The following is a 23,987-nucleotide window of genomic DNA, read 5'->3' as shown; positions in this document are numbered from 1 at the left end:
CTGTTCCCAACTTGCCCAGCCTCTTCGCTGCTGGGTAGCCAGTGACCCAGTTCCAGCCCTAGAGACTTAAACAGAAATTTTCTCATGGATTTCTGGGAAAACTTTTTTTTTTCCTGATAAAAGATGTCAGATGAGATTAGAACAGTCTTTCCTTTTTCTCCTGGCTTGAACAGGGATACAATTGTTAGAGTTGTAACAGCCCTCCTGCATCCATGAAGGAATGGCCTGAAGAATTTCAGAGACTTTGGCCCTATCATCTTTGAGATGCTGAACCAATGCCTGCAACTACCTACTTCTGGACATCTTACTCTGTAAGGAAAATAACTCCTTTTCTGTTTAAACTACCATAAGGAGGGCTTTGTGTTGGGTATCATGTTCTGTATTAGCTAGCTTTTCTAACTAATACAATAGCTAACATTTACAAACACTACAAGCTTTCCACTGTGTTAAGCATTTTATAGCCATTATGCCATTTAACCTTTCTATTAATCCTATGAAAAAGTGGTATTATTGCCACATTAGAATTTTTTCCAGAGGTTGGATCTGCTAAGGGCTCTGCCGCTCCAGTTCTACCCAACTTCTGAGGTGCAAACCCTAGTCCAGCCATGCCTATCCCAATACAGTAAGCTGAAGTTTTACTCCACATGGGTATGGTCTGGGCAAAAAATAGCCTTGAGAAACAGAGATTTGAACCAAGGTCCTCCATCCCTTCCCGATAACCAAGGAGAAAGTTGTGATTTGGGGCTAGAGAAAGCGCTGAAGACCTTGGGGTTCTGGGGTTCCCACATTTTTGAGCTCAGTGAATCAAGTGGGTAACTGGGGTGAGCAGAAAGTTTGCTGAGGATTCTCTGAAGGTCTCGGGGTGCTGGCATTGGCCAGCCTCCTTCTCCAGAAGCTCCAACAGAGGAGATGGTCGGGTGACATATGGAAAGGTCTCTTTTGGAGTTTGCTGAATGATGCCATTTAAAACAAGCCTCCACTTACTCCTGATATTACAGTGCGATATTTCATCAATTCATTTAAGAAGCAAATACCCAGGGATAGTTATGAAGAGGGTGAAGATGACCAGTCCCTCACTCCTTCGTATGGATTAGTTTGCTTCAATTATCTTTGTAATACCTAGGCAAAAAGTGCTGAAAACCTAACCGTTTTGTTAGGGGATGTTGAATAAATGTTGCAGATGAATAAATTTGTGTATGAATGAGCCGTATTCATGGAAGAATGTTCAGAAACCTATGGGTGGGCTCCTCAGAGTTGCACCCAGGTGTGTGCATGCAAACACACACACACACACACACACACACACGCTTTAAAAGGGGATGCAGAGCTTTCTAGGTCTTCTTGGGTAACAGAAACAAGATTTAAAAGGTTTGAGAAGTTAAAACAAGGGGGCTAGTGTAACAAGACTAAGTTTAACAAGAGCAGGTGTTGGACTCTGAGCATTTGTCCGAAAGTGCCCCACACAGGGAGAGGATGAGGGAGGTGAGTCCTGACAGCTTCCATTGTGAAAACGCCTGTGTCCCATAGGTGGACAGCCTGCGCCTGTGCGTCAGGGCTAGAGCCTGGCTGCCAAGGGCATTAATGAGCTCCCGCGCTGCGTTAACAAGCTCAGTTTTCAGACGAGAGTCCTGATAGGTACAGGAGTCAGACCACACCTGAAGTCTGGGGCTCGATTCTGGAAAGAAACATGAGCAAACTGGTGACCAAATGAAAAGCCACGGGAGAAGGGACAGGGTGCAAAAGCAGGGCGGAAGAGGTAGCCGGCCCCAAAGGAGCTAGAATGCAGGGGTGCCTGGAGGGCAGGGGTGGTGTCCGCTTTGCCTCTGTATTCCCAGCGTCTGGGAGGTGTTTGAAGCTTTGTAAAGATTTGCTGAGTGAACAAATTGGGGCACCCCACAAATATTTAATACAAAGAGTTTTCCCATAAAGGAGTAAGTTCCTAACCCATGGGGGTATCTAAGTACAAAGCAGACAGCCCTTTGCTGGTGGTGTTCTAGAAGAGAGACCTAAGTGCCCAAGGAAGTCTTGGGAATAGAGGCTAAGTTCTGTGGAGTCTCACATATTTTATTCCATAAGGCTAGATATTAAAGCCCTTACCATGTCTATCTCTCAGACATCTATTTCTCTTTTATTGGTGATTTCCAAAGGGCAGGAAGGAAGGAAGGATGAACGGAAAGACAGAAGGAGGAAGGAAGAGGGGAGGGATGGAAGGAGGAGTGGCCGGTGCCAGGGTCGGGAGCCCCCTGAGGCTCTTTCCCCCTCTCCCCACCCCCACAGGGAGAGACCCCACCTTTTGTGAGTCCCTTCATCAAAGCATTCCTTGTGGCACATGGCAATTGTGTCTGTATGTCACATCCTCTCTTCCTGAGGCTGGGTCTGTCTGTTTGGTGCCACTTTGTCCCTAATACACAGTGCTTGGTCCACAGTTCCTGTTAGCACACATTTGTTGAATGAATGAATGAATGAATGAATGCTGCAGTCTTCAGACTGGGTTAGGACGTGCTCTAGGCTGGCAGGCATTTCACACAGTGTTCTCAGGCAGAGTTTGCATATGTTACCCCACTGGAGGGAAAAGGAAGCCAGACGGGGGAAAAAGACATTCTGGAGAAGTAAAACTACCCTTGTGGGTTTCAAAAATGTCTGGGATATTATGCCTGAAGCTGAAACGTCAGGTTGTATTTACTTTTTCTCTTCTATAAACAGCTTATATGTTTCCTAAAAGCAAAAAACAGACAACACAACCTCTTGTTACTTTTTGTGTGCCTTGTTTCCATGGGGGTTTTTTGTGTGTGTGATGAAATCATATGAGCATCAAATTCTGGGTCTCAATACTCTTGCTTTTATTTGCTTTGCTCTCCAAAGTTTAGACAAATTGTGCATTGATCTTGTGCCTTTTATGAGGGTTTAAATTAGCAAAAGTCCTGTAAGTACTTGAAGAAATTTTAATGAGAACAGGGCTAACCAATTCCCTATCATAGTTCCTGCAGCTAGGCACTCAGTAAATACTTAGAGAATGAATAAAATATTTACTGTCCACCTCAATAACAGATATCGATGAGCACATTATTAACATTACTAATTAATCCAGTGACACCCCACTGGTTAAGTGGGGATTCTGTTCTTCAAGACCAAGGAATAAGGGAAGGTACTAGGCAACGGTGGCAGCTGAATGCATCAGGATTCAAAACTGGTGCAGCCTGACTCCAAAGCCAGGCTCTCTCCATGTCACACGCGCCTCGGGGGAAGTGGCTGTGGCCTGTGTGAAGTTCACACTGGGCATCTTCTGCTCCCTGTCCAACCGCTTCTTCCCCTAGTTGTTCTTGGGTCCAGGTCTCTGGCCATCTTCTTCAAGAGCTTTTGAGAACAAGGTCAGATATATGTATTAAATGGATGGATGGATGGATAAAGAATGAGGTAGAGGCTGGAGGGGTGTTGGACAGTAACATCAGTGGATGGCCAGCTGGTTACACACACAGGCTCCTTCCCCTGCCTGTACCTACGGTACCAGCCTCATCATTTCAGTCTGGCCACACATCCTAGAAAAACAGATCAGCCTCTATCTCTTTCCTGCCAAGTCTTCCCCAGCTGTCTGCCCCACCGGGATGCTAAATGCCCTGAAGTCTTGAATGTGGAGCATACTTCTGTGCTGCAGTTTTTGCCCAGACCTCATTAATTCAGGAAGATGATACTTCAGCCAGTGGAAAGATATCAAATGCGTGCAAAAACTCCTTAATTGCGGGTTTCCCTTTGCTCCCTTAATAAATTTGGAAACTATTTTGTGTAAATTATATTCTTTGAATGGCACTATGGCATTTTCCTTCTCCATGAGCTGGAGCAGAGATGGGGCAGAGCAGGATGGAGGAAAACAACCGCGTGGTGAAAATGCTCCTTCCCAAGGAGACGGCCGTTGTAACTGCATTTGTTTTTCTGTGCTAAACCACAGTCCTCTGAGGGCTGCTGTGTGTACACAGGAGCTTCGAGGATGGGCAGGCAGCAGAATCATGGGGAGGTGGAAGTGAGTCCTTCTGTAGCAGAGGCTGGAGTGCAACAGGAATAACTGTAAAGGCAGGAGGTGGAAACCGAGTCTGGAGACTCCCAGGGAGGGACTGGGTGCATTTAATAAGGACGATGTGTGGGTGAGACAGTCAGCCAAGTGGACAAAGGGAGGAGATGCTGATGTGGCCAGCAAGGCGGAGCTGGAAGAGCAGCCCAGTGGGGCCAGGACCCCAAAGGAGAGACGGCCCCCTAAGCTCCATCTCCAAGTCACCTTGTCCCGGCCTCCGAGCCAGAGTCCCTGCAGCTCCTCTACGTTTCTACCTGGCTTACCCACAGACACTCTGGCCTGACTACTCTTCCAGAGAGGCCTTTAGACTTTGGAGCTGGGTCGTCTGGGTTCCACTCTTGCTCTGCTACTTACCAGCTGTGTGACCCTAACCTTTCTGTGCCTTGATTTTGCATATCAATAAAATGGGAATAAGAATACCTACCACACAGGACTGTGTCATTTATTCTCCCTCAAGCACTGGACACAGTGCCCGGCACCTGGCGAGTGCTGCGTGAGGATTGGCTATCATCATCGTCCCCTTCATCACCATCTTTTCCTATTCGCGACACCAGTCTCCCAAGCCAGAAATTTCAGATTATCTTCTGTGGGGAATGGATTTTCCACTACCTCCCATCCTCTGTTTCCTGGAACCTACACTCCCCAAGGCTAAGATAAAATACAAACTCAAGAGGAAAGCGGAGGCAGACGTAGCCTAGAGAAGGAGCTCGTGGAGCTTAAACTTGAAGCACAAATGAAAAGTCATTTGGTCATTGACCCAATCCACTCTGACGCCAGTACCTGGGGGGCAGAGCAGACTTCCCTGGCAGCCCTTGTCTGAGCAGCGGAAGCAAAGACAAATGACAACCCAAAGAGGGTAAGACCCCAGGGGACCTCCCAGGAGCTAAGTAGACCAAGGAGTTGGGGCAGGAAGAAGGGATGAAGAGAAGGAAGGTGTGAAGGGGGAGATCTCTGTGTGGACCAGAAGGGCAGCCCCAGAGGTGCCGAGGATCGCAGCGCTAAGGCTCCACGCTGGCCATGGGGCTGGGAAGGTGGCTGGTCCTAGGGCATCTGCTTGCACGTTGTTCTGAACTCTGCGAGGGATTTCCGGGAAAAGAGCAAGTCTGTTTGCTTATGGCAACTGTCACCCAGTCCTTTTGTAGTGGGAATCAAGTGCCACTAGTGGGATTTTTGTAGTGGGTCATCGGACCATGCCAGGACCGGGCGTGGTCACCAGCAGAACCTTGTGGGTGGGACGGGCGGCAGCCAACATGGGAAAGTCCTTTGATTACAATTAAGGACTTTGTAAATTAAATTATGGTAAATGAGACATTTTGGACAAAACAATTTGGGGTACATAGGGACATATTTGATATCTGCCAATATACAGCCTCTTTGTTAAAGCCTCTTACAAGTGATAGCTATTCAACTTTAAATCAATTTTAAAACAAAAACCTCACCCCAGCAGGGCTACTTTGGGGCGGGAGAAACCCCAGCTCTTCCCTATGATGCTCATGGTGACACCTTCCCGTTCGAGTTTGAACTTGCAGCTGCTGCCACTTGCCTGCCTTTCTTTTTTTTTTTTTTTTTTGAGACAGAGTCTCACTCTGTTGCCCAGGCTAGAGTGAGTGCCGTGGCGTCAGCCTAGCTCACAGCAACCTCAAACTCCTGAGCTCAAGGGATCCTCCTGTCTCAGCCTCCCGAGTAGCTGGGACTACAGGCATGTGCCACCATGCCCGGCTAGTTTTTTCTATATATATTTTTAGCTGTCTATATAATTTCTTTCTATTTTTAGTAGAGATGGGGTCTCGCTCTTGCTCAGGCTGGTCTCGAACTCCTGAGCTCAAACGATCCGCCCACCTCGGCCTCCCAGAGTGCTAGGATTACAGGCGTGAGCCACCGCACCCGGCCTCTTTTTTTTTTTTTTTTTTTTATTTTTATTTTTTGTTTGTTTTTCAGCTCATTATGGGGGTACAAAAGATCAGGCTATATACATTGCCCATGCCTCCCCATCCCCCCGAGTCTGAGCTTCAATTGTGTCCATTCCCCAGACAGTGCACATCACACTCATCATGTAGGTGTGCACCCCTCCCCTCCCCCCCCCCCAGTCAGAACTTCAAGCGTGTCCATTCCCCAGGCAGTGCGCATCGCACTCATCACGTAGGTATACCCCCATCCCTTCCACCCAGCCCTGACCTCTGTCTGATACCCAATTGGTGTTAATCCCAAATGTGCACTCTGGGAAACCAGTTTGCTGGTGAGTACATGTGGTGCTTATTTTTCCATTCTTGGGATACTTCACTTAATAGAATGGGTTCCAGCTCTCTCCAGGAGAACCAAAGAGATGCCATATCATCGTTATTTCTTATAGCTGAGTAATATTCCATGGTATACATATACCACATTGTGCTAATCCATTCATGAATCAATGGGCATTTGGGTTGTTTCCACATCTTTGCGATTGTGAATTGTGCTGCTATAAACATTCGGGTGCAGGTGTCTTTTTTATAGAATGACTTTTGTTCTTCTGGGTAGATGCCCAATAATGGGATTGCTGGATCGAATGGTAGGTCTACTTGAATCTGTTTAAGGTATCTCCACATTGCTTTCCACAGGGGCTGCACTAGTTTACAGTCCCACCAGCAGTGTATGAGTGTTCCTGTCTCTCCACACCCACGCCAACATGTATAGTTTTGGGACTTTTTGATAAAGGCCGTTCTCACTGGAGTTAAGTGATATCTCATTGTGGTTTTGATTTGCATTTCCCTGATGATTAGAGATGTTGAACACTTTTTCATATGTTTGTTAGCCATTTTTATATCTTCTTTTGAAAAATTTCTATTCATGTCCTTTGTCCACTTTTTGATAGGGTTGCTCGATTTTTTCTTACTGATTTTCCTGAGTTCTAAATAGATTCTTGTTATCAGTCCTTTATCTGATGTGTAGTATGCGAAAATTTTTTCCCATTCTGTAGGTTGTCTGTTTACTCTCGTAACTGTTTCTTTTTGCCTGCCTTTCTGATGTACAATTATGAAAACCAGTGTTTGGCTCAAAGGCTTCTGAAATCGTAAGCTAAAAACTTGGCTTTCCTGGGAGAACAGGCACAGCCGTGTGGTCGGTGCCTGTGTGTTGGTAATTCTGGAATTCTGCTGTGCTCCCTGCCTTGTGCCACAAAGCAAAGAACAGCGAAGACAAGTAATAACAAAGACCTAAAAATATATCAACAAAAATCAATGTGTTGTGAAGAAATTCCAAGCTTTATTAAATGCGCTTTTGGTGAAAGAAGCCCTACAGAGAATTTCTTAATAAATTTCAAAGAGGGGAGGTGTTTGGTCACTGAATAGCCTACAGAAGCAACTGTGGTATTTGCAAAATGTCCAACTGCAGATTGCCTGAGAAAATCACCCAGCTAGTACCTCAGTCATTTCTTATGACAGATCAAGGTCGTGGACAGTGGTGTGGGGTTGGCTGACACTCATGTCCTCGTGCTGGAAGATTCTGTTAGTGTCACGGACTCCCTGGCTTGGAGAGTTTGGGAGTGTAGCCATTCCTGCATGAAGCCAACACTTCCACACTTGAAGATCTGTAGCCAGAGAGACACTGTCTTTATTTCAAACACCTTGGTAACTCATTCCAAACTCCAACAACACCCACGTCCAGGAAATTCTTCTTAATGTTTAGCCTAAATCCCTCATGCTTCAATGTAAGCTCATTTCCTCTCATTCTGTCCAAAACAGAAATAGGGAACAGCTGCTCTCCATCGCTGGTTCACACACTTGAGGACCTTTACTTCATCCAACCCCTGAGTCTTCTCTCCTCCAGAATAAATATTCCAAATCCCAGGAACATTCTCTGAGACTTACCCAAATCACGTGGCCAATTACTTTCTGAGTGTTCCCTTTAATTCCAAGTACTGTCTCCGCCTTCATTCTTGAACAACACACGTCCGCTGGGTGATGTGGAGGCTGAAGGCAAACCAGGCCTCCTTCCAATACTTGAGGAAGATGCCTCACCACCTCCAGCTGCCCCAGCATCCCAGCCTGAAGTTTCATCTGCCTGCCATCATCCCCAACATCCTCACTGCTACAATGGCCAGATTTTTTATTACTAACTCTGTATTAGACACTGTGTTGTACACTTTCTATAGATCATCTCATTGAACACAACAACCCTGTTGGATATATTTTTATCCTTAATTCATAGATGAAGAAATAACTTCTAAAGATCCTGTTGCTAATAAGTGACTGGGATTTGAACCTACGGTTGTCTGACCCAGAGCCCAGGCCTTGCCACAGTGCCGGGCTAGGATCTCTTCCTGCTTCTTGGAGTCCCATCAAGACAAGGATAACGAAATGGTCAGAAACAGACCACCAGAGCAGCTCTGTGTCTGGAGTGCTGATCTTTTCCTTTCCCTGCAGAGTAGCTTTGTTATTTGCTATTTCATTCTTCAGAGGTGTCATTAAAGAAAAACAAACTCCATTATCACGCTTATGTTTAATTATAATTATCTCTGTAAACATTTGTCTCTTCATTACCCTTGACCTGCTCCAAGGTCAGAACTTTGGCATTGTTTTGATATTGTTAGCATCTAGCACAGGGCCACCTCGAGTAGACACCGGAAATGTGTTTAGAATATGACTCACCGACTGACCGAAGGGAGGGACTGGTGAATGAATGAATCACACACAAATCCACACTTATTTATTACTCCAATTCCCAAATTCAGAAGTAATTACAGATACATATGGATCTCTTTGCATAAATGCCGCTCTGCCCACACACCTACTGCCATTACAAAGCTGGTTTGGGGGCATTGAACAGTTGGCAGATGAAGAATCTAATCTCATTTTTCCCACTGACTTAATGTGTGATCTTGGAAAAGTCACTTGTTTTCTCCTCTGAAAAATGAGGGATGTTGGCCTGGATGATATTTAAGGCCCTTTCCAGTCCTAAATTTCCATAACTTTATGGCTATCTAGCTACCTTAATCAGACTTATCTAAATAATCACAAAAAACACAACTTCATGCTGGAGAAACACAGTCATAATAAACTAAGCAAAACCAAATGCCCTTCAATATCCTGTTGTGAACTATAAAATGTCCCTTAAAATCACATTTTCCCCTTGAAACAGGATGTAGGAAAAATATTTTCCTATTAAATCCTTTTAAAGTGCAAGGGAAAGCATTTATTCTGTGATTTGCTGTCCAATTCAATAAAAAGTAGAGGATTCAGCCATCTTAATTATGGAAGATACTGTAAAAAAGCAAAGGTGGTGGAAATTCAAGTTGGAAACCAAGATGCCATGCCAACAAAACAATGCACAGTCTTCTGGAGGGAGTTTCCAAGTGTGTACCGAGCAGTTTATTTCTGCCATTATGTTGGGGAAACCAGTAAATCAGTTTTTATGAGGTGATTTATGAAACTCCTGGGGTGGACGCAGTCAGCGCTGGGAAGAAGTTGCACCAACTTCCAAACCCAGGGTCGGGGTGGAGGGGGACTTGAACTTTGGTGACTGTTGATTACATTGTGGTGAGTTGAGTCCTTTAAGGTGGGTTAAGCAAACTGGGATAAGTACCTTAAGAGAGGTAGAAAGGGCTGGAAGATTTCAGAGGGACGTTGCCTTGTTCTTTGAATATCAGAAAGTCTCCCTAGGTTAAATCCTTTAAGGGCAGAGGTTCTACTTTCCTTATTTCTGTACATCCTCCAAGTGTTGCCAGAAGCAGGCCTATAAACATTGCTTGAGCAATGGAAAAGAATAGGTAGCTCTCTCTGCTAAATGATCACCCCCCCTTCTGCTGGAGCTACCTCCCTCTGGTAGGCAAAAGAGTGTCCTCCCAAAGATGTCCACGTCCTATCCTGAAACGTGCAGAGGTATGTTGCACGACAATGGGGAACTGAGGTTGTGGATGGAGCTACGGCTGTTGATCAGCTAGCCTTCAGAGAGGGAGATTATCCTGGACTGAGTGGGCCCAATGTAATGACAAGGGATATTAAATGTGGAGGAAAGAGGCAGAAGAGTCAGTGTCAGAGTGATGCTGTGTGAGCAGAACTCAACCTACCATTCCCGGCTTTGAGGAAGGAGGGTGGGGCTGTGGACCCAGGAATGCGGGCAGCCTCCGTAAGCCGCAGAATGGAGCACAGCCCTGCCAACTGCCTGATTTCAGCCCAGTGAACCCCTTGATGCTCATGCCTTCCCGTTCGAGTTTGAACTTGCAGCTGCTGCCACTTGCCTGCCTTTCTGACATACAATTATGAAAACTAGTGTTTGGCTCCAAGGCTTCGGAAATCGTCAGCTAAAAACTTGGCTTTCCTGGGAGAATAGGCACAGCCGCGTGGTCAGTGCCTGTGTGTTGGAACTTCTGGAGTGACCTCTGTAACTGCAGGATAACAAGTCTGCATTATTTTAAGCCACTAAGTTTGCGATAATTTGTCACAGTAGCAACATAAAACAGATATGCCCAAAGCCCCCAGCCACAGTGTAACCTGACAGCCATGCTGATGGGTGTGACTCTGGACACTGACGCACAGCTGACTGAACCAGGGCAGAAACTTGGGAGCTGAGGGGGGCTCGTGTTCAGCTATAGGAACAGAGAAAACTGATCGGAGGAGATAATAATTACATTGAGGAACAGAGGAGCAGAACGAGACAGAGCATTCCGGTAGTGCCCTGGCTTCTCGCTCCCCACTGAGGAAAAGCATGAGTCTGTAGAACACACTCCTCTCCCAGGTCACCGCCTCGCACTGGCTCAGGGCAAAGGCAAAGGCTCAGAACTGTTGCTAGACTGGCTTCAACCTGCCCAACAACCAGATGACTAAGACTTCCACGTGGGGATGTAAAGGGTACTTAGAGGGGAATCCCAATCCCTGCACACAGAAATCAGGAGTGGTTACTGGGTGTTTCTGCATTTTTCAGCCAGAGGCTCAGAGAGGTGAAGTAACATGTCCAAAGTCACACAGACAGTGAGTAGGGAAGTTGGCGTTCAAACCGAAGTCTTTCCATTTCTAAATCCCGTATTTTGGCTTTTGTTTCCTATTAGTCATCCTCTGCTAACTGTTGACTTCTGTTTTAACTAGAAAGAACTCAGAGATCTGATAAATGTCTCTATTAAAATACTCAAGGCTACTCAAAGCTTTGGACAATACTCACTGTCCAGAGAGGTGAAAAGTGAACGTTTGATACTGGTGAAGTAGGTCCAGGCCTCACGGTTTCTAGAGGCCTCCAGGCCAGATACAGTATGAGGGTTAACAGAGCAATAACTTCCCCTTTTTTCTTCCAAAGCCTTTTTTGTTCGCTATTGCTGCATCTGTGCAGTTGCAGGGGAGGGGACCCCAGCAGATAGCAGCCCTCAGGCCTCTGTCCTTGCCTGCTGGCTAGTCACAATTACCACTCCAGCTGGGACTCTGGGCTGCCAAGTGCCATTCTGCAGAGTCACAATAAAGGGGTGCTAATTGGGTAGTCTTCAGTTCAGGGTGGTCTTAATTCTGAGACATCACTGCTTTCTGAGCTGGGCTCTTGGATTGTGCCAAACTGTGTAAACATCAACCTTAGCACCCTGCCCTCAGGGGGCCCAGTACTCCTGAAGACTTGTAGCAGGAGACAATAGGAGTCTCCTGGGGGGTTAGAAGTAGTGGGGGGGAGGGGCGGCGGGGGGAGTCCCAAGGCCATTGCTGATGGCAGGAAACAACACAAACTGAGAACTAGCTAGTTAACCCTTGTGTCTCACCACACACACACACACACACACACACACACACCCTTGTCTTCCCACATGAAATCAACAAAAGGACATGGCTCAAGACAATGTTCTGAGTAAGTCAAGCTCCTCATGGTGATTGCCTGGGAAATGACTGGCAGAAGTTGAAACCACAGACAATGCCCTACCAACTTGGCTGTTTCTTACCCTGCCTCTTGGAATTTACTCACGTGGGCCAAGGATGACAAAAGAATCCTTGAGCACCTGCCACCTGTTTTGTCCCCATGCTGAGACTCTTACTGTCCAGTGGCTCCTTGTTCTCTTGGGATTGACTTGTTTCCTAACCGCCAGTTCTGGTGGCACCTTGCTGTTCGCTGATCCCAGGGCTGGTGTGGCTGCGTGGGCAAGCGTCCCCTTTCTCTCTCTCCACATATTGGGCCTGCTCGTAGTGGAGCGCCTCTCCAGATTGACAAGGACCACTTTTTGGACATAGACACTCCAGGTGCTACGAGTTGCTGCCAGAACCTCCAAACAAGCTCTCTCTCACATTCTGGTTTCGAATAGCTCCTTGACAGAGAAGTTGAAACAAGAGTGGAATATCTTTACCTTCTCTGAGTCATACATTGAGAGTGAAGCTTTTGCCACACGTTGGCCCACTGGACATCCTTTTCGTTGCAAATTTGACGAAAAAGAGCCCTTTTTGGTGTCCTTTTTGGCCAGATTCAGTTTGTCCTGGTCTCCAGACTTCCTCGTAGGACAGGGGGGCCTGGTTAGAGGTGACTCCTTAAGGATGGAGGATGAGGGGGAGATCAAAGAAGAGATGGGGAGTAAGAGAAGAGCGCTAGGCGAGGCGGCTGCAGGACTTGCTCAATCTCAAGAAAGATGCAGACCCCAGGCAGCGGAAGGCGGCTCACTGGGAGGGAAGAGAGCCCAGTGCCTCGGGACCAAGAGAGGAGCCAACTGAAGGAGGTAGGCCCAGAAAATGGAGAATAGGTAATGAAGGAAGGAACGGAGTTCGGGTGTGTACTAGTTTTCGATGGTTACAGTAACATGTGACCACAAACTCTGTGACTTCAAATAACAGAAATTTATTTCTCACAGTTCTGGAGGACAGAAATTTGAAATCAAGGCACCGGCAGGGCCACACTCCCTCCAGAAGCTGAGTAGAGAACGCTTCTGGCAGCTGTCAGCATCTCTGGGCTCATGGCTACATCTCTCCAGTATCTGCTTCTGTCTTCACATGGCCTTCCCTGTGTATCGCCTATAAGGATTCTTGCTGTTGGATTTAGGGCTCACTTGGATAATCCAAAACCACCTCTTTATCTCAGGGCCCTTAACTTAATTATATCTTTGAAGACCCTTTTTCCAAGTAAGGTCACATTCACAGGTTCTAGGAATCAGGATATAGATACACCTTTTGGGACATACCTTAATGCAAACAAGGCCAGGGCAAGGAGCTCAGGACCCAAGACGACAATCAGGTAAGAATGAGGAGGTGGCAGCTCCTCTTCTATGTGCTCTTTAGTGGGCGGTGGAGGGACAAAGGCAGCACCTCAAAGGCTGGACCACGATGATCTTACCTTTGCCCCCTTTTCTTCTGCACATCCCTTTCAAAGCTAAATTCATGGAAGAGCTCCCCAGAGAAACTCACCCTGATTTCTCTAGCTAGGTTCCGTCTTAGGAACAAAAGTTTCTTCTTTGAGCCTCTCATCCCTAGAGTCACGGTCCTTTCTACAGTCCCTGAGGAAAAAAAAAAGTTGTTTTCAATGGATTTCCTTAAGTCTACTTCCTAACATGAAGGTATCTGTTTTTGAAGGCCTTTCCTTGTGCATTATATGAATTCTACCATGGCACAGTCACAGTCTCCCAAAGTTTCTGTCACTCTGACATTGCCACCCAGGTCTTTTCCACTGGTTAGGTTTAGGCATAATATAGCCATTCCTTCCTCTCCATCCTTTACTCACTGATAAATAACACTGTAATGATGGTAAGTGAAGAATCTAATATTCTTGTTTTAGCAGATACCTGGACGCAAGTTGTATCAGTGAGGTCAGGCTAATTATGCTAGTTAACAAAATCTCACAAACCTCCATGGAGAAGAACAGTGAGGGTTGACTCTTCACTCCTAGCACATGTCCTTGGGGTGTGTTCCATGCAATCTTAACCCCAGGACCCAGGCTGATGGAACACTGGAACATTGTGGGTTGTCATGGCAGAGGGACAAGAGCAGGGTGGATCACATGTTAGCTCTTAAATTTGCTGCCCAGAAATTACATGTCAGTTTTCATTGGCTAAAAGGAATTATCTGGCCAAGTCAGTGGTCAATAGGTCAAGAAACTATAATCCTCTCCTGGGAAGAGGGACCCTGCATATGAGTGAACAATAAACACTACCTCAGAGGGCCTCCAGTTACTTTATTATTGTGGAGAGTCCATGACTCCATGGATCCAGAAAACCCTGGTTCCCCCAGCCCATGAGAATTCTCTTCCAGGCACTGGAAACCCTCCATATGGATAACGCCTGCTCATGCCATCTTTCCCCAGACAGTAGGGCTATAAAACCAACCCCTCCAAGGGACGTGACAATGACAAAATCTCAGTGCCTGACTACAACAGGGGTCTATTTCTCCCTCACAGCTCATGTCCATCATGGGTTGGGCATCTGGATGAGCAATTCACTCTCTTTTCGAGGGAGGCTGTATTTAATGACTTTTATGAAAGAGTCCCCAAATGATTCTGAACTGTCTACATCTGTCCTGCTTGTATGGGCATTGCTGTTGTACGCAGCTGTATTTGGAGATTCCAATACAATTGATCCTTGAACAATGTGGGGGTTAGGTGTGCTGATCCCCTGCGCAGTCAAAAATCCATGTATAACCTTTGACTCTCTAAAAACTTAATTACTAATAGCTTACTAGTGACTGGAAGCCTTACTGGTAACAGTTGACTAACACATATTTCGTATGTTATATGTATTATATGCTGTATTCTTATAATAAAGTGAGCCAGACAAATAAAATGTCAAGAAAATTATAAGGAAGAGAAACTGTATTTACTATTCATGAAGTGACAGATCATCAGAAAGGCCTTCATCCCTACTGTCTTCATGCTGAGCAGGCCGAGGAGGAGGATGAAGAGAAGGTGTTGCTCTGCTGTCTGTCTCACGGGTGGCAGGGGCAGAAGAAAATCTACAGAGAAGTGGCCCGATGCAGGTCAAACCTGTGCTGCTCATGGGTCAACTGTATATTTTTCAGAACAGTGTTTGGCCCAATGAAATGTTTGCTGAATGAATAAAGAAAACATAATTTGTGTACTACACCCAACTGGGCAGTTTGTAGTATCATCCCACGACATTTCTGTTCCTCGTTTCTATTCACATCCCCTCTTAGCTCTGCAGGGTTTCATATATTAGTCCACTGTCCTGAAATCACTTTGCTTTCTGAGATTAAAAGAGTAAAAACAAACAAAATAAAAAGACGCAATCCCATATCCCATGGTCTGTGGGAAGCCCAGTGGCTTCTTCAAGATCTTTGTGATTTTTCTAGGAATTCTATGTACTTGTGGCTTTAGACTGATTATTTTGAGCTCTTTGCCAACAATCTTCTTTGCTCTTGCAGATCCAGACAGAAAACTTAGATCTTTGTCCCTACCTACCTTTGTACCCCCCAAAAACCAACCAAAAAACCAGTGAGTGGTGCCTTGTGTTGGTGTGCCAGACACAAGGCACCACTCACTGAAGGTTTGGTGTAGCTTAGCCTCCTTCCCACGCACAAACTCTTCCCAAATTACTTAACTTCTACTTTCCTGGTCCTGGGTTTTGGCTTCCCCCCTCCCTTTCTCCTAATTCAACCCCCCTCACTTTATTATGCAAAGCATAATATTCCACCCCAGCCTTTACTTTTGCATAGCCAAAGACTCATTAATGTCTGGATAAAACAAAGGGTCATTTATGCAAGACAGAATCTTTGGCAAAGATTTTGTAATTTCTTTATTTTTCTTTCTCTTTCCCTCCGTAGGTGGAAGAAAGCTATATGGAAATTTATTTTCCTCATACAGGATGACATGGCTACAGTTTGGGTTTTAAATAATCTTTTCCTTCCTCCTTTCTGGTAAATATATACTTTCTTGACATCTAATTCTGATAAACTTTTTTAATATAGTGGTTCTCAAACTTTTGGTCTCAGAACCTCTTTGCACTTTTAAAAACAATTAACGGCCTAAACAATTTTTGTTATATGGGCTTTATCTATCTATATTTACCATATCTGAAATTAAAACAAAAACTTTTTGCATTTTTGCAAATCTCCTTAAAGTCTGGCTTAATAGAAGACAGCTGTTCTACGTTCAGTCTGTTGCAATTATCAGTCTCTGGAAAACTCAACCGTACACAACTCATGAGAAAATGAGAGTGAAAAGGCAAATAGCATCTTAGTATTATTATGATTTTTTTTATGTTGGTGACCATTAAAATCGCGGTTTTAATATACATTCTAGTGATGCATCCACTTTAAGAAAAAAACCCAAATTTGATGAAATTAATGAAATCCTGAACTAAAACTGAACCATGAACCAAAAATGCAGGAAAAAAACTCATTGGCTGACTTGCAGTCAATTTAAATAACCACGAAGCAAGATGGAACATTTAAAAACTATACATCAAGGATGAACAGAATCCAGCAGCTTTGGAGCTTTCACCTTTGTCTCCATCTGACAAATTCCTACCCATCCTTCAAATCTCTGCACAGATCTCTATGCTTCAAATCTCTATAGAGCCTCTTCCCTACCATAAAAAATAACGGTGGTGATAATAATATTAACAACCGTAACTAACATTTACTGGCCACTTACTAGGAGCCAAGCAAAACACTTTACAGGCGTCATCTAACGTTCACGATAAACTCCGAGTAAGGGGTTAGCTAGCTTCACTTTACAGAGAGGTGGCGTAGGTTGGAGAACAAAGGCCTCTGGCCTCTATCGCTGTGCCTCGCACACCCGCTCTGTCCTAGCACTTATTGCACCCAGATGGTCACCGTCCCCGTGCCTCTGTCCTGCTCAAGGTGACTCCTGGAAGTCAAAGGTCCAGAGTGGTACACCTCCGCGTCCCCCGCCACCACACCACCCCGGCTCAGCGAGTGAGGGGCCACGAGAAGGGAACGAGCCTTCCGGTTTCCCGATTCTCACGGCCCGGAGCCCACGCGCCCCAAACCAGCGCACGGGAGCGCGGGGAGTTCTCCGCGCGGCCAAGCCCGCCGAGTTTTGCTGGAGAAAGGGGCGCCCAGCGGGTCGCGCCGCGGGGTCCCAAATCTGCCACGCGCGCCGGCTGAGGCCGGAACCTTTCTTCTCGCGTCGCCGTTGCCGAGAGGAAGCGTGCGGAAGAGGAACAGTCCTCCAGGGGCCGGTTCACGCCGCTGTCGCCGGCTGCTGACGTGAGCTGGCCGGGTGTGGGGCTGCGGATACGGGTCGCTATGGCGGTGGACATCACGCTGCTGTTCCGGGCCAGCGTCAAGACCGTGAAGACGCGGAACAAGGCGCTGGGAGTGGCGGTGGGCGGCGGGGTCGACGGCAGCCGCGATGAGCTGTTCCGCCGGAGCCCCCGGCCCAAGGACGACTTCTCCAGCCGGGCCCGCGAAGTGGTGAGCTTGTTGCTATGGAAACGGCGGCGGGCTAGAGGGTGGGGGCGGGCCCGCGACCCCAAAGCGGACCCTGTTCCGTGAGCATTGAGTGAAGGAAGTGGTCCCAAGAGGGGGCAGGAGAGTTGACCTCGGAGAGCCGACAGCTGTCTTGGGAAAGGAACGGCCTTATTTTGAGGAAGGGGACGTTGGGGAACTCTAGGAAGCAGATTTTTCTAGGGGAGAGGGGAGGAGGCTCTCGGAAATCTCTTGTCTGCAAAGTTCACGGGCTATTTTGTGAGGTAAATGACTTCGCCGTCACTGCAGACTTGAATGCAGGGGAAACTTGCCCACAGTCCTTTGCTTTCTGTCGCAGCACTGACCACACTGCGTTTGCCTCTTCAGTTTACTTGTCTGCCACTCCTTCCCCCTAGTTGAGATCAAAGGCCACCTTCAGCTCAACTCTCCTTTCCTTTTGTCCCTGGCAATAAGTAGGACTCGGTACCTCTTGAGACTGGTTTAGGACAGTATTTCGCGAACACTGGGTGTTACAGTCATCTAAACTACTTTCTCCTCCTTGGACACAGCAGGCCTTTGTTATCTCCCTGAGAGTAGGAGCCTTTTCCTTAAGGGCAGGAACAGCCTTGGCTTCATCTCAGAATGCATTGCTCATAGCAATTGCATAGTGAATGTTTGTGGAATCAATGAATGAACAAATGGTTGTCTGTCTTCCCAGCTAAACAGGAAACTCCATAAAGGGAGAGATGTTTGTCTTGTTCCCTTTTGTATCCTTGGCACCAAGGGTCGACCTGGTTATCGTGGGGCCTAAAGCTTATGTAGTTCTGTCTGCCCTCTTTGAGAAATAGAAAATCACAAAAAAAGGTTCAGAGGTTTGGAAGGTGCAAGTGAGGGACCCTGAAAGCTTAAGTAAGCTTTGTTAATTTCACAGTAAATCCACCTCTGCTTGGCACACAATCCAATGCCTGGCACTGTGTAGACACTCAGATATTTTTCAGTGAATGTAGGTGTTCATGAATTAATGTGTGGCAGTTTGCAGAGGATGTTTGAGCATGAGAAGGGGGATTGGACCAGATAAATGCGTTCAGTTCATCAATAAACACCTATTCAGCACCTGTCTTCTGACCAGCACTGTGTTAGAGTAACACAATGCAAAAGTGGAGCAGACAGACATGCAAACAGATGAACAAGTACCATAAAGCCTTGCAGGTATGTAGGGCACAAAGGAGAATGTGATCAGTTCTACCTGAGGGTCAAGAAAGGCTTTATGAAGGTGATTATACTGGAAACATGTCTTGAAAGAGGATTATTTGGTTCCAGTGCAGACAAGATGGGGAAGGGCTTCTCAGGCTAAGAGAATATATGCATAAAGGTGTGGAGGTAGATAACTAACTGTCTGACAAGAGTTGGTTCAGTATCGGGTGGGGCAAAGGCAATATATGTAACCTAAACATTTGTACCCCTGTAATATGCAGAAATAAAAATAAATAAAATAAAATATAGTAAAAGAGTTCGTTCAATAAATATTTGAGTGTGACTGGAATGCGGAACACTGAGAAAACTTGGACTAGAGTGGCAGACAGGGAAGATCTCGCAGGGCCTTGTGTATCACCATTCAGAGTTTGAACTTTGCCTCTCAGGCCTTTAGATGTTATGTGGTAGAGAAAGCACCAGAGAAGGAGCCCTGCAGCTGTTAGCCATACCATGTTCTTAAGCAAGTTTTAGGACCTCAGTTTATTTACCTGTAAATGGTCCTCTCCCCTTTTTATTTTCTCAAACATAAGACTTTTTAAAAACTACATTGATCCTCCATATATAGCAGATCAAAGTGGGAGCTTCTCAGTTGAAATGAGAGAAAGGGAAACAGGACATTCTCCCTCCCAATACCTCTAGTTTGGCACAAGCAGTTCTTGAGGTTCCTTTTTTAGAATTGTGTGAAGATCACAGTTTTGGCTTTTGGAGGGCCCTTTCTAACTCTGAAATCACTGACTTCTTAAACGCTCTGCTAATTTTGAGTCCTGCTCAGGGATAGGGGATTTGGGAATGGTAGAGACAAGAAGCATAGTTGGGTTGGCAAGCCCTTTGGAGAGCCCTGTGATCACTTGAGCTTCTCCCAGGCTTTTGAGTTAATGAACCTCAGGGACAATAACAGTCCCTTGGGGTGCTGAGTTCCCTGTCACTGGAGGTAATTAAATAGAGGAATGACTGCTTGTCAGAGATGTATGAGAAGAACTTTGTGCATTTGTTGGGGGATGCAACTTCATGTCAGTTAAAGTTCCAATTCTCCTATTTAATGATGAGGGTAGGTGTGATGTGGGAAGACTTGGGGATTCTGTTAAGTAAGGACACCATCTGTGTTGTTTAGGTCCCCTGCCTCCCTTCATATAGGGAAAACATGGTTCTTTTGAGAAATTTTGATTTTATGTTGCAGTTGCTTTGTGTATTATATCCTGTCTTGCATCACTCCCCATTCCTTCTCTTGTGGAAAATTTAACTAGAGGAAGAGCTAGTGATAGGTGTCCCATGCTTTTACTATAATCAGATGTGTCAAAAGTCTGGCCATTACTTTGTTTGGCCTGGATTTCTTGTACATAAAAATCTAGTCAATACTAGAAGCACATATTCTAATTCAGGTTTAGCCCTGGTTGTCAGACCCAAGGAAATGTAGAAAGTTACAGTAATGTCTTTTGATAAGTTCCTTCCTGGAAGCATTTGCTGTCATTTCTAGGATGCATTTTACCTGGCTCAATTCCTATTCTTCCATTCCATTCCTCAAATATATGCCTGATACCAGATTTCTATCTCACTGAATTGCTGTAGAGGTTATATTAAGTGTAATAAAATTGTGTTGAAACTAGATCCCTGTCACTGGCCTAGTGTCTTCTGCATCATTCTTTTAAATATTTAACTTTTTTTTTTTTTTGAGACAGAGTCTTACTCTGTTACCCGGGCTAGAGTGCCGTGGCATCAGCCGAGCTCACAGCAACGTCAAAATCCTGGGCTCAAGCAATCCTCCTGCCTCAGCCTCCCTAGGAGCTGGGACTACAGGCATGCGCCACCATGCCTGGCTAATTTTTCTATATATATTTTTAGCTGTCCAAATCATTTCTTTCTATTTTTAGTAGAGACAGGGTCTCGCTCTTGCTCAGGCTGGTCTCGAACTCCTGAGCTCAAACAATCCGCCCGCCTCAGCCTCCCAGAGTGCTAGGACTATAGGTGTGAGACACCGCAACCGACCTAAATATTTAACTTTTATGCTCAATTTTGCTGAATTTATAATACATGTCTACCTGTCACTTTACAAATGGATGGTAATGACATTTTAGATTTTGGGGGGAGGAACTTATATTATTTGAGTAACTACAAATAATGATTAATATGCCACTTTGCAATGGAGCTTGATTAGTTAACTCATTTGAAGTGTGGGACTAATGAGGACCACGGGATTGGAAAGAGAACCAGGACTTGGATTCAAATTTGAGTTCTGCTACTTAGAAATGGGTGAGCTTGGGCAGGTCCTCTTACCTGAGTTTCATTTTCTATTTCTATGAAATGGACATGGTAATACCCTACTTAACTCACAAGCTAATTGTTAGGATCTTATGAGACATAAGTAACAATACTGATGATTATTGTTCCCCTTCACTACCTCTCCCCTTTCCCTGTAGGCCATTTAGACATATTTCTTCAGTGGCACCAAGCTATAGTCTCCAAACCACTTAGCTTGTACTTTCATTCCTTGCTTATAAAGGAGAGCCGAGTAAGTGCATGAGGGAATAAGTGGAAATCCTGTGCAGGTACAGGTGGCATCAATGGTGGAGCAGAAGTACTGCCTGCACTTATAAAAAACAGCAGCATTTCTGTGTCAAGGTGAAACTTTATCAGTGATGGCAAATATGTGGCAAGTATATAGCTGTTCCTCTCTCTTCCTTCCCTGTGACCATTGAAGCCAGTGCTGATTTCCTGTGGATCCCTGTGGCTCAGAATTCTTTGTAACATTGTACCCCAGGAGCCATTACCAATTGTTGGGCTTGACATTCAAGTTAAAATCTACTTGAGATCCTACCTGACATACAGTAAAAATAAAATATCTATACCTAAAGCAGAACCATGGATTTTTTTTTTTAAAGCACTTAAAAGGACCTTGAGTTCTTCTTGTTAATAGATGGGAAAATTAACACCCAAATAGATGAAATCACCTGCCCAAAGTCATAGCAGCTGAGGTCATAGGGCAGACCCAGAGGTAGAAGCCAGGTCCTTTGACCCAGTTTAATGCTGTTTGCCTCCCCCCCCCCCCAATGTCCTCCTATTATTTGTACATACTTATGGGATACACATGTAGTTTTGTTTCATGCATAGATTGTGTAGTGGTTAAGTCAGGGCTTTTAGGGTACCCATCACCCAAATAACATGTATAGTACCATTAGCTAATTTCTCATCTTCCACCCGCCTCCCACCCGCTCACCCTCCTGAGTCTCCATTGCGTATCATTCCACTCTTTACGTCCACGTGTACACATTTTTTAGCACCCATGTATGGGTGAGAACATGTGATGTTTGACTTTCTGTGCCTGGCTTGTCTCACTTAAGATAATGACCTCCAGTTCCACCCATGTTGCTGCAAAAGATACGATTTCATTCTCTTTTATGGCTGAATAGTATTCCATTATATATATATACACCACATTTTCTTTATCCATTCAGCCATTCATCCTATAATTTTTAAACCAAAAATTCTTCGGCTTTTGAATAGTGATGAGTTTCTTCTTCTTGAGTTTCTACTGAATTCAAACTGAACACTGAATGGAACTTGGGGCAGAAAGACTTGCATTTGAAAGCCTCTTGCTGTATGAACTTGAGCAAGCTACTTGATTTCAGTCCTTACATCTAAAATACAGTGAGTTATAGCAACTTATAAAGTTGTTAGGCAGATGAAATAAGAAAAGGGATACAGGTGTCTGCATGAGTCTGAATCCTTTTGCTTGCAAGTAATAGTAACCCAGTGTAAACTAACCTGAACAAAATGGGAATGTCTTAGCTTGTATAACTGGGTAATCCAGGGATAGAGCTTCTTTCTCTAGCTCTTTTCCATAAAACCCCAGGAAAGGACTCTAATTGATTCTGCTTGGATCCTGGGCTCATTCTTAGAGTAGTTGTTATGGCCAGAGGGATAAGGTTCTTCAGCCGGTCAGGTCTTATGTCCACCTCAAACTGTGGCCGACAGGTGGCTTGGATACTGTGGTTGCAGGCCCACCACAACCATGGAAAAGGGAGGGCTGTGTTTGGGAGTTAGGGAGTAAGGGATGTGGGACAGGCAAAACCAACAAAAATGTCCCTCACAGTGCCTGGGGCAGTGCCTGGCATGCCTTCACCTTACCTGCCTGATTGTCTTCAACTCTGTGGGGACTGAAAAACTAGAATTGTGGGAGTTTGTAATGACAGGCTTTGGGTGTGAGGACGGGACTGGAAATGCCTCATAGTGGCAGCTGTTCTCCTACTGATTTATAAAGGTTACAGAGGCCAGAGGAAGCTACCACGCAGGTAACCACGAGCCCTGTAAGCAGCTCAGCTGTGTGTCCAGGGGCAGCAAGAGCCAGTGAAGAGCACTGGGCAGGAAACCAGGAAGCCTGTGTTCTAGCGCAGGTTTGCCATTCAGTGGGTTGGCCACACAGTCTCTCTGGGCCTCACTTTCCACTTTAGCAAAACTGAGAGCCTAGACCAGATAACTGCAGAGATTTCTTATAAAACAAAGATGTTTTGATTCTAAGTAAGGTATAGTGATCTTGAATTATTGACAATTCTATTTTCAGATTAGGCATACAGAGGAGATTTTGTTCCTCTTTATCATGCATTACTTTTGTGAAAGCTAAACTCCATTCATTTATTTATTTTTTTTAAGGGATTGATGATTTTGAATTCCTGGCTGAAATCCAAAGTTCTTAGATTGCCCCAGAGCCAGAAGATGTGGTCTTGCTACCTCTCTGGCCTCACCTCCTCTCACTCTCCTATTGCTTACTATGCTCTAGCTACCCTGGCCTCTTCGATTTTCTCACACTCACTAGGCACGTTCCTGCTGTAGGGCCTTTGTGTTTGTTGTTCCTCTACCTGGAACACTTTCCTCCCAGATTCCTCATGGCTTGATCTCTCAGTTCCTTTAGGTCTCTGGTCAAATGTTGCCTCAGTGAGGCCTTCCTCGACTGCCCTGCATAAAGCAGCATCCTTTTTCTGTCCCTTACCCTGCTTTATTCTTTTCATTACCTAGCATATCATGTATCCTTTTATTTATTGTTTATCTACTGGCAGATATACTTCCTGCGAATGAAGGCTTTGTTTGGTCTGCACTGAATCTGTAGCTTCTGAAACTGCATCTACATGCCAATAAATAGTAGCCTTTATTTTATTTCTAAGATTCTGTTCCTCCCTCAAGGAGTTCATAGTCTACACAGGTAGTGCAAGAACTCAAGTGTGAGTGACAGCTGTATCTCTCTTAGCATTGATTCCCCAGGTCCTCCTTTATTTCCTCCTGAGAGGTAGTGTTGAACTTGTGTGCCAGTGTTGGGACCCAGAGGGTGAACTGGGACCACCTATATTATTATCCAGAGTAGCTGGAAATAGACTTTATCC

General features: G+C 45.4%; 1 protein-coding gene across 3 annotated transcripts in view; it reads left to right on the top strand.

Annotated features, from left to right (window-relative positions):
* Positions 1 to 17,119: 17,119 nt before the first annotated feature.
* STX18 (syntaxin 18) overlaps positions 17,120 to 23,987 on the top strand; it is a 120,943-nt gene continuing 114,075 nt past the window's right edge. For 2 of the 3 annotated variants that reach the window (XM_069495591.1, XM_069495592.1), the window contains exon 1: positions 17,120 to 17,370. In XM_069495591.1, coding sequence (XP_069351692.1) covers positions 17,203 to 17,370 — 168 coding nt within the window. In that variant the 5' untranslated portion in view covers positions 17,120 to 17,202. The remainder of the gene's footprint in view (positions 17,371 to 23,987) is intronic. The other variant, XM_069495590.1, reaches the window with a different exon arrangement.

The sequence above is a fragment of the Eulemur rufifrons genome, chromosome 20 (genome assembly GCF_041146395.1).
Source record: "Eulemur rufifrons isolate Redbay chromosome 20, OSU_ERuf_1, whole genome shotgun sequence".
Classification (NCBI taxonomy): Eukaryota; Metazoa; Chordata; class Mammalia; order Primates; family Lemuridae; genus Eulemur; species Eulemur rufifrons.
This window is presented reverse-complemented; position numbering and strand designations above follow the sequence as displayed.